The 10,315-nt window shown below is 46.1% G+C and overlaps 3 protein-coding genes across 3 annotated transcripts; 2 read left to right on the plus strand and 1 right to left on the minus strand.

Annotated features, from left to right (window-relative positions):
• The first annotated feature begins 544 nt into the window (after positions 1-544).
• Positions 545-1,609, plus strand: LOC131280957 (DNA-directed RNA polymerases I and III subunit RPAC1). The gene has a single exon (XM_058310203.1). The coding sequence runs from the start codon at positions 609-611 to the stop codon at positions 1,605-1,607; it is 999 nt and encodes a 332-aa protein (XP_058166186.1). The 5' UTR covers positions 545-608; the 3' UTR covers positions 1,608-1,609.
• A 115-nt stretch (positions 1,610-1,724) lies between these two features.
• LOC131285131 (nuclear pore complex protein Nup58) lies at positions 1,725-3,371 on the minus strand. Its single transcript, XM_058313995.1, has one exon. The coding sequence runs from the start codon at positions 3,263-3,265 to the stop codon at positions 1,778-1,780; it is 1,488 nt and encodes a 495-aa protein (XP_058169978.1). The 5' UTR covers positions 3,266-3,371; the 3' UTR covers positions 1,725-1,777.
• Positions 3,372-3,673: 302 nt separating this feature from the next.
• Positions 3,674-4,731, plus strand: LOC131291965 (protein SCO1 homolog, mitochondrial). The gene is made up of 2 exons (XM_058320763.1): positions 3,674-3,767; positions 3,831-4,731. The coding sequence occupies exon 2, from the start codon at positions 3,842-3,844 to the stop codon at positions 4,667-4,669; it is 828 nt and encodes a 275-aa protein (XP_058176746.1). The 5' UTR covers positions 3,674-3,767; positions 3,831-3,841; the 3' UTR covers positions 4,670-4,731.
• The last annotated feature ends 5,584 nt before the right edge of the window (positions 4,732-10,315 follow it).

Here is a 10,315-nt window from a genome sequence, read left to right on the forward strand (position 1 = left end):
ACGCCATTAGGTTGAAGGTCCTTCGATTCCAAATCTGCTAGAAAATCGGTTGCGGAAAACCGATGTTCATTTTCCCAGTACACACGCAGTATGGCATTATAATGCGAAATATCCAGCGGGATGTTCGATTTTTTCAAAGCTTTTAACACTTTCTGAACCAACCCCGTTCGGGCTTTCTTCGATACGTCGGGAAGAATGCTACCTGTGGCGAAATGCAATGAAGGCGAATTGATCATGTTCGTACAATCCACTGTAAAAACAACATCGACTCACCACAGCACTGTATTATCAGTAAGACCTGTGCATTGGTTGCACTTTTATCCGCACGCACTTGGTCCAGCAGTTGCTGCACCTCAAGGCGAGATATTTTGTTAGAACTTTGTACATTTTGAAGAAGTTGTATAGTTAGTTGGTCCATTTCGATAAGACGTGTTGGTACGGCTATTTATTTCAAACTGGTGGTCTACGATGACAACTTGACAACTCATTTAGCTGTTTCATCCATTCTGTCAAAAGGCTGCTTTCAAACAACGTTACACCGGTTGTAAACATCGGCACGTGTGTTGAGGAGAAACTGTGAAATAATCTAGCATTAAACTCGAAAAGCAATGGCTAGCGCCCAGGTGGATAAACCACTCCTCTATCTAGAGGAATATAAGCTCAAACAGGATGCCAACGATTACGGCATGTCGGATGAGTTGTGGGATTTCGAGCGGTTCAAGCAGCAGCTGCAGATTGTCGTTGTGCGCTACGATCAAAACGAGCTGGAGTTCGACATGATCGGCGTTAGTCCTGCCGTGGCCAACGTGTTCCGGCGCCTGATGCTCAGCGAGGTGCCGAGCATGGCGATCGAGAAGGTTCACATCTACAACAACACTTCGATCATACAGGACGAAGTGTTGGCCCATCGGTTGGGGTTGATCCCTCTGCGTGCCGACCCGCGGATGTTCGAGTATAAAGCCAACGAAAGCGATCCTCCGACGGCGCAGGACACACTGGAGTTCGAGTTGAAAGTCAAGTGCACACGGAAGAACAAAGAAGCATCGGAAGTGACGAACAATGATAGTATGTACAAAAATCACAGCGTATACTCGGGGCAAATTAAATGGGTGCCGATCGGCAATCAGTCGACCGTATACACCGAGGCAACCGTCGGTCCGATCGATGACGACATTCTCATCAGCAAGATGCGCCCCGGCCATGAGTTCGACATCAAACTGTTTGCCGTAAAAGGGGTCGGTAAAGATCACGCAAAATTCTCCCCGGTTGCCACGGTTTCCTATCGACTCCTGCCGGACATCAAGATTGAACGGCCGATCGTGGGAAACGATGCGCGTTTGCTGCAGAAGTGCTTTTCGCCTGGAGTGATCGAAATCGACAAGGAAGATCGTGCCTTCGTACAAGATGCCCGATACGACAGTTGCAGCCGGAACGTCTACCGATACCCTCAGCTAGCAGACGCGGTCACAATGGCACGGGTTCGAAATCATTTCATTTTCACAGTGGAATCGCTCGGTGCCCTCAAGCCGGACGTAATTTTTGTCGAGGCGGCCAAATTGTTGAAGAAAAAGTGTCGAATGTTTTTGGATGAAATAAAGGGAAATTAAAATCAACGGAACGTTTAAGCGTCTGCCATTTCTCAACATGTAATTTATTTTCAGAAAACTTTTGCAACTTACAGCAATTTGTCACTTTCGTTACAAAATATATTTAAATGATTCCTATCGTATTCAGAAAAAAAAAATTAATTATATGATCGCGGCGGGTTTTCCCGGCATTAATGTTTATTTCGTTTGCTTCCCAAGGGGGGTTTCTGTAAATTAAAAGCATCACCTCCGGTCGCAGACATTGAACCGAAACCAAATCCTAGACGATTGCCGAATCCAAGACTATCGCTACCCATCGTCCCGCTGGTGCCTGGGTTCATGCCAAAAAAATTCGTCTGCCCGAAGGTATTTTTATGCTGTTCCGTTGATCCTCCGCCTGCACCCGCTCCGGAACCCCAGAGGGTCCCCGTTCCCGTCGCCGACTGCCGAAGCGAAACACCGAAGCTAACGTTGCCCATTACCGACGAGAAAGGCGTTGGGCCGGAGGAGATATTTAGGGCAAATTTGTCCGTCTCTTTGCTGCCGTCTTTTAGCCCTTCGTGGGACTCGAACACGTCCGTATTGTCGCGCAGCAGGTACCGCCGGAGGTTTAGATATTGTTCCTTTTGCGTTTCGACCTTCTGATGTAGCTCATGCAGCCTTCCGGCTAGTGCGACAAAACTTTCGTAGATCTGCTTGAGGCACCGCTTCAGATCCTGCGGCGTAAAGCACTGTGGTGTGGTCAGCGAATTCATATGCTTCTCCGTCAGCTCGACCTGCTGCTTTAGGTTGATCAAATCCGACTCGTACTTCTGAATCAGCTCGATGAAATACTGCTGGGGAAGAGTGTTTTCGAACTGCAACCCCGCCGGTGTCTCCTGCGTGCGCTGTGCCATGTCCGCCTGGTGTGTGATGCCGGATGTTTCGTGTCGCAGCATTTTTATGGCATTCTGATTGTTGCTGACACTGTTCGACAGCTCGGCCAGTGTACAGTTGAGGCTCTTGATTTCGTTCGAAACATTCGACATCTTTCGGGCGGAAGAGCGCGCAATGTCCGAGCTGAAGGTCTTCTGGCGCTTGATGTACTCCTTCAGATGCTCCACGGTGTTGATAATCTCTTGCGGTACCTGCGATTCCTTCGCTTTGGTGCTATCGTTTTTCCCCTCGACCGATTTCGGCAAGTTAGCATTGATGTCCACTCCACCCAAACCGACCGTCGTGGCGGTGGTTGTAGCCGGTGCTAGTGCGGTCGTCCCAGAGGACGTCGTTTTGGCCGCTCCGAAAAGTCCTCCCCCGGTGGTGCTCCCAAGACCACCTGCACCGGTCGCTGTGGCACCGAACGTAGGCACCGCAAACGTAGATGTCGTTGTGGCCGTGGCTGTCGTACTGGCGGGAACATTCAGTGTACCGAATGGACTCGCGGTTGATGCCGTTGCACCAAGGCCGAACGATAGCGGTGCCGCCGTTGTGGTGGTTGTTGTGGTTGGTTTGCCGAAACTAAAACCTGCCGCCGCTGTGGCCGTGGTCGTTGTGGCGGTAGCTGGTGATCCAAACGAAAATGCCGTCGCAGTTGCGGCCGGTGCTGCCGCGCCTGGTACGGTGTTTGTTGCAGCCGCGGGTGTTCCGAACGAAAACGCTGGTGCTGATGTGGTGGGAGTACCGAAACTAAACCCGGACATTGTGACTCGTGACGGTGGCGGATAGTTCAGAAGCAAAACCAAAGCACAAATTACTAATTTCTATATCTTCCTCCGACGAGGAAACCGCGGGCGCGAGGAATTTCGAGCGTTTTGTCACTGACAGATGATCAGAACTTCTTAGAAGGTGTATAGATGCAACGGGCATTTTATGTGAATACCTTGATTTGGGTGCCTAGTGAGTGATGTGCAGAAAATGTTGGAAAGTTGCCTTATCTTTTTTGACCAAATAATGCTAAGAAATATTTTTTCCAATCGAAAATAAATCATAATATAAACTGGAGGCTAAAATGAAAAATTAATTGTCAAATAAAATTTATGTGTAAAATAACGAATGAAAATGTATGTGCAGCCTCACTAGGCACAGTTTATGAGAAACGTCAAAGCATACGTAACTGCCGGTGAAAACAAAAGAAAAACATTACGAATTGCACAAATTCTATCAATGATTACAAAAATAAAGTGTTTCCAGTGTTAATTAAAGGTAAGGGATATGGTTAATAGTACCGGAAACTCGAATAACCATCATGTGTGTTTGATTTTGCAGAAAACATCAGAATGTCCAAGTTTTTCATGAGATTGGCACCACGAGCCACCGGAGACATGTTTGGGAGTGCCGGTGTATTCGGTAGATTATCCAGTGTACCTCAACATGGACCACTCCCGTGCTTACAACGTTCCACACTGAGCAGGTTTCAGCATACAACGCGGCAGTCCGACCCGATGAAGGGCAAGGGTCCGATAACGTGGAAGAGTTTTGCATTTATTGCCACCGCCGGAGTCGGTGTGCTCGGGTTTATGTGGTACGTAAAGGACGAAAAAGAGCAGGCCCTCTTACGGGAAAGAAAACGACAGCTAGGAAAGGCGGCCATCGGTGGCAAATGGGATTTGGTAGATTCCGAGGGTAATCCTCGTAAATCATCCGACTTTCTGGGCAAATGGCTGCTGATCTATTTCGGGTTCACGCATTGTCCGGACATTTGCCCGGACGAGCTGGAAAAGATGTCGGCGGTGGTGGACAACCTGGAGAAGGAGAAAGATGCCGATCCGGTGCAACCGATTTTCATCACCGTCGATCCGCAGCGTGATACCAAAGAGCTGGTGGGCAAATATGTGAAAGAATTCTCGCCCAAGTTGCTCGGTCTGACCGGGTCCATCGAGCAGGTGGCGCAGGTCTGTCGTGCATTCCGTGTCTATTTCAGTGCCGGTCCAAAGGATGAGGATAATGACTACATTGTGGACCATACGATCATTATGTACTTGGTTGACCCGAACGGCGAATTTGTTGATTACTACGGACAGAATCGGGATAAGGAGTCGATCAAAAATTCCATTCTGATAAATATGGCAAAGTTTAAACAGATGAACAAATCGTCATGGTGGTAGATTAGTTCGAGAGTTAATTGTAATGTTGAAAATAAACCAAGAGATTGGATTTTGCGAGTATTACCATATTAGGCGTTCACCAATTGTTACTTTCAATTTATGTATTGTAACAATCCGAAATGCATACTTATTTATTAGTTCTCTTTTAAATGTTCTTAATTCATTTAGCAATACTTGATACTTTTTGATTATTTATAAAGCGAACATAAATATTCTACTCCAGAAAGAGGAAAGTCGTTTTTGAACCGTAGTTTTGCTAATTAAATGTTAAGAGAAACGATTTATTTATGCCAATTTTTGCCAAAAACTGCCAACTAATGAATGTACTTTCCTAAGAATTACAAAACTCGGTAAACTCGCTCCAACGAAAACACAGCAAAACCGTGTAGTTTGTGAAGCGAATCGGACTCTACTGCTCTGGTTGCATTCAGCCGGCATGGGGCGTAATCTGCTTTACAAAAGTTTAATTAAGACGCTAAGAGCAAAGTTTGACGGTTTTCATCTTGTTTGTGTTTCAGTTTTTCCACTCCGTGGTAAACTACTTCCCTGCATCGACGTGGAGGATGTAAGAACACGGGATTATGCCCGGCCCGTTATCCCGTGGCCACCCGTGGCTGGGGACGTGTTAAAACTTAAGTCCTGTGCAAAGTTGCTTTGCGGTGGTTTGCTCTCTCGCTTGATCGTTACGCGGGGTGGAATAACCAAAACACTAATGGCTTTGATCTTCCCGAAGCAGGAAGTGGAGTTTTCTCTACGCATGTTTGGGTGTTTATTGTTGCTTTTGATCATTTGAAGATGGTGGTTAATTATCGTTTGTGGAAGAGCACTTCACAAAGGTAAACTAGTCACAATTTAAATTGAAACATTGCCTCAACTAGCCCGACTGCTACAACAACTTTTTGGCAATGTTCATAAACTTTCCTGCTTATGCTTTCTAGCGACTTTGGCATTATAATTCACGAAAGTTAGCTCATGGGTGCATTTTAGTTTAAAGTAGTTTCAACCCCGGGCACCGTGGGCTGCGTAATGCATCATACATCTTCCCCCGAGGTGCCGGAAGTGAAGCAATCCCTTCGCTCCGGAGAGCGTTGCGGGGGGATGGAGCATGGCTTGGTGCCAAAGCTCTTAGCGTGCACATGGACATGAGAAGATTAAATTAAAACTTTCTCACCCTTGTTGACTGTTGTATTTTGGCGTTTTCACACCACCACCACCACCGGGACCGGCACCAGTCCTAGCACTTGCAGTGTCCGTTTTGGTAGATGAAGTTTTCCGCTATCCAACTTTTCGTGTACCGAGCGAGAAGCAAATGTTAATCCTTTCTTTGGGTCATTCTTTTTTTGGACTTGTTGGGTGGTAACGCTGGAATGTTTAAGTAATGGTTTGGTAAAAGAAAACAAGGTACAAGCCAGTATGGTTTTGGAAAGAATGGTGTACACAAATAACCCAAAAAAAAGCAAAAAATGTAACCATTGTTTCTTTTTTGAGCAAATGTGTTTAATTTGAAATAAACTCATTAGCTTGCGCGAAACAAGGAAAATAGCTTCAAACTATGACTAAGTAAAACCAGAACCGGAAAATGACAAAAAATCGGTTGCAAAAACATGTCATTCCCTTTCGCCAAATGTAAATCCTCTTGAAGAAACATTTATCAATAGCCCTCCGTGCGACTGATCGATGTCCGATGATGCCTCAGGAGGGTAGAGTGGCTTGATATGCGTGTCCGCTTTTTTTCCCTCAATCCGATGGGATTTCCTTTACCCACATTTTCCGTGCTCGCTCCGGAACCATGTTGCAGTTCAACGAAATGGAAAAGCACGTCGGTCGGACGTACCGAACACGCCGAGGACACGACCGAAACTGGGGAAAGTTTTTTGTAGAATTGCAAAAGTTGATTGCTCTTATGCTGCCTGGTGCGGCCAGGGGCAAACATTCGAGATGTCTTTTTTTATACTTCCACTGTTTATCGTAGAGAAATGCATTACACAGTGAAAATAGCTCAATAGCTGACAGAAACAACGTCCGGGTGGCTGGCAATGTGGTGGCAGGGCGGACCGCGGGATTGTTGATGGTACTTTTCCTTCCCTTTATTGGTATCCCGGGGTTTTTTTTTTAGCTTTTGAGTGACGTTTTATTTTTCTTTGCCCGGCTGGCGGTGCTTGAGCTGAGCGTTGAAAGTTATCGTAAATTGAATTTATTTCATTCGCTTCAGAATGATATCGAACATTTCAGCTGTGCCGAACCGAATTGATTTTGTTGAAGTTGGTCCGGAATTCGGTACCGCCAGGTTGTCCCTGTCCCGTCCGACTCCTAAGCTTTTTTACTGCCTCTACCTACAGTACACTGATCGTGCCCATAGATGAGGGTTGTGTGGGGTTTTTCTTTTTTAAATCTAACTCCATCTCCATCTTTGGCCGCACCAATCGTTTTCTCCTGCCTCGCTTTCCATTCATATTGCGAAGACATTTCGGGCTTTTATTTGACAACGGTTTGAAGTTCATATTAATTTGCCCAAGCCATGATCAGATTACGAATTTTTATTACGCTCTATTGATGTTTGGAATTGTCCGTGTTTTACATGACCCTAAAAACGTTGGACCGGAATGAGATTGCGTGTTTAAATTTGTCGACCCGAGTACCGAGAAGTAGAGTTATTCAATTAGACTTGATGGTATCGAAAGAAACTCCTTCTTATTAGTGAAAAATTACTCTTTGTCTTAAATCTTTTTGATTCGACACACGTGTGTAGCGAAAATCTCTTCTATATTCTCTTTATATTTTCAAAGCAATCTGTAAATCTCGATCCAATAAGGAAAACTATCAAATAACTCTATTTGGACTTCAACATCCCGAAGATGTGTAATTTCAAGATGCCTTTGCCATTGCCCTGCCCGTTCGTGGCAAGGATAACATATTTGGCCCAACCAGGAACGAGCAACGATCGTCTGAAAGGCAAACAAAACCTCATCCTGGGCAAGTGATACGTTATACAAGTTGGGTAGGTTTTGTAGCGATTATTTATCGGAGCATGTTTTTGGTATGTTTTTGCAATTGCCCTAAATCATTGGCCCATGCTCAGCTGTACCGGAGCCGTACGTGAGCACACAGACACTAGCAGAAGGGAAGGCCCTTAAAAGCACGCCACCGATAGTCGGGGCCGAGCAAAATTTGTTTTGATTAATTTTTATTGCACATTCTATTTCATAAATCTGCAGTGTTGTGGTTAGCTTGCCTTCCTCTCTTCCGACGAAGACGGTCCCATGGCTTAAAAAGGAATGCAATCCTTTCCCGTAACTGACACTGTTTTATTTCCGGATGAGCCGGGCAGCTGGGGGGTAGGAGCTAGCGGTACTGTTGCTCGGGCAGCAGATGGTGGTGTGTTGTGGTTGATTTTAGTGGCTAAAAGGAGGGGGCAGGGTGGGAAAGTATACAACCGAGAAGCCATCCAGCGCCAAGTCGTTCAAGCACGCGGGGTGAAAGGGGAAAGTTTTTGTGGCCTTTGTCGGCCGCGGCGGGAGGAGGAAAATGATAACTTCCTAAATTCCGAACGACAAGAAAACGAAACATCCACACACACAAAAGCACACAAAAGCTTCATCGAATCGTCCCCAGTGGAGTTTTCATCTTTCCCCCTGCCGAGAACATAAACATCTTCTTCGGCTCGGCTGGCACTGGGACGGTGGTAACCCATGCGCCCCAAGAATTGTCCCTGTGACGGAAAGTGGCCCTAACCTCCCCTGGCTGCCGCACGGACGAGTGCTTTTAATGGACTTCCTCCAGAGGTCCGGGCCGAACTTATGCTCCCACATCATACGTACAATGTGTACTGTAAACAAGTCACAAGTTGGGCCTTCGGACGTTTGGGCCCGAAAGAAGTGTAACCACATTTCGTAAATTCTCCCCGTCCTCACCCGGGCTCTGGAAACACTTCTCAGCTCCCCTTCAGCCTGTGTGTGTGTGTACAAGGGGTTGAATATGCTTCTGCACTTTCCGCCAGATTTATTCCTCCGATGGCACATTATGGTAACTATCGTCTGAACTTAACGACAGCTGAAACGGACCGTTGTGCCCTGGCGTTCTGTTCTGTGTTTATGTTGCTACGGCGCGTTAGTATTCCGTAGGCCAGCTTGCTCTCCTTGGCCGGCCTACGGACCCCAACGGCTCATCTTCATTAGGAAAACTCAAGCCTCCCCCGGTCGGTGCGTGGGTGGATGGGGTAAGTTTTGGGAATGTTTTTCTTGCGCCTTTCCGTGGTGATTGCGGGTGCGGGGGAAAAAAAGATGGAAAAGCTACCGGCCTTCCTTTCCCCTCGCCGCCGTTCGGTCGGTCGGTCTGTCTTATCGGTGTGTACGGAAAAGTTCTTTCTTGTGGTGCGCTTAATGGATGGTCGTGAATTGCACCGTGGGAAGTTAGCTTTTTCCTCCCGGGCGCATGGAAGCCGATAGTGAAACGGTGAGGAAAACGAACACGAAACACGAAACGGAGCCCCAGCGAAGGCAGCTGGTGATTTTTTTCTTGCGGGCCAAAGACTTCTGCAAATGGGAATATGGGAGGCCATGTTAAGGGATGTTTTATGTTGAAACGTAAGCATCATAAAACGTACGGCCCTGGGCTTAGGGTTCGGAGGTTTCGGGGGGAAAGGCATAGAATTGTGCACAACCAATCGAAACGCAATATGGTGGCCCGGTTTACATATTGCCGAACGATGGCGCCTCCCGATTCAATGATGTGCTTGTTGGGCAATCATCATAAATTTTTCGTTTACTGTCCTTACATGAGATGTTCTTCACATTTTCAACGTTCTCCACTCCAAGTGGAGTGAAGCAGCGAGTCGGGGGTTTTCAATATTCCAAACAGCCGAGGGCCATACGTAGGAGACTGTACAGGAATTTTAATTTCGTTCCTGAAGGACTCGTTCAAACGCAGATGCAGGGAGTTTTCAGAAATATAAATACACACACACAACCCTCGAATATGCACTTTCGCCCGAATCCATGATAAAAACATAAAAAAAGGATGTTATGTTATGAGAACTCCAATAAACAGATGGCGATGTGAATTAGCAATGTTGTGCATAAATTTTGCTTCCCTGTTCGCGGCGTTGCAATCGCTGTTGATACAGGTTCGTTTTCGGTGGTTTTGTCCGTGGGCTGTATTTACGAGCTTTCGAGGCGCTCGAATGTTCAATTTATGAGATTTATTTATGGTTGTAATACGCTGATGTGGTGGTTTTATTTATCGACACAATAACATTGCACCAGCATTCTAGCCAACCGCCACTCGGCAACAATGCCACTCCGATTACGATTTATGGGGAGGCTTTATCGTTGAGGACGGTTCGGTGACGATATTTCTTTTGTGAGCTTTTTAATTCCATTGTTTGAAAACAAAAGAAGTAAATAAAAATGTTTGCGTAGTTAAAAGCAAAATATTGTTGCAAATCTGAAAAAAGGTATATCTGCTTTATGTTTATGTTTTAAAATAACGAATTCAATTAAAAATAAACTCCCAACCAGGGTTAATCAACTCGGCTTAATTGGACGAGCTGGCGGTTCAAGCGCTTTAAAATCGGATCGAAATTTTCGGAATTTCTAACCACCAACTCGTTCATTTTCCTCTTACCACCGGTTCCGGTTATCCTCGTTG

The sequence above is a fragment of the Anopheles ziemanni genome, chromosome 2 (genome assembly GCF_943734765.1).
Source record: "Anopheles ziemanni chromosome 2, idAnoZiCoDA_A2_x.2, whole genome shotgun sequence".
Classification (NCBI taxonomy): domain Eukaryota; kingdom Metazoa; phylum Arthropoda; class Insecta; order Diptera; family Culicidae; genus Anopheles; species Anopheles ziemanni.

Bases quoted from the DNA above. Each gene is read 5' to 3' on its own strand.
- LOC131285131 (XM_058313995.1), bottom strand. From the start codon at position 3,265: ATGTCCGGGTTTAGTTTCGGTACTCCCACCACATCAGCACCAGCGTTT.
- LOC131291965 (XM_058320763.1), top strand. From the start codon at position 3,842: ATGTCCAAGTTTTTCATGAGATTGGCACCACGAGCCACCGGAGACATG.
- LOC131280957 (XM_058310203.1), top strand. From the start codon at position 609: ATGGCTAGCGCCCAGGTGGATAAACCACTCCTCTATCTAGAGGAATAT.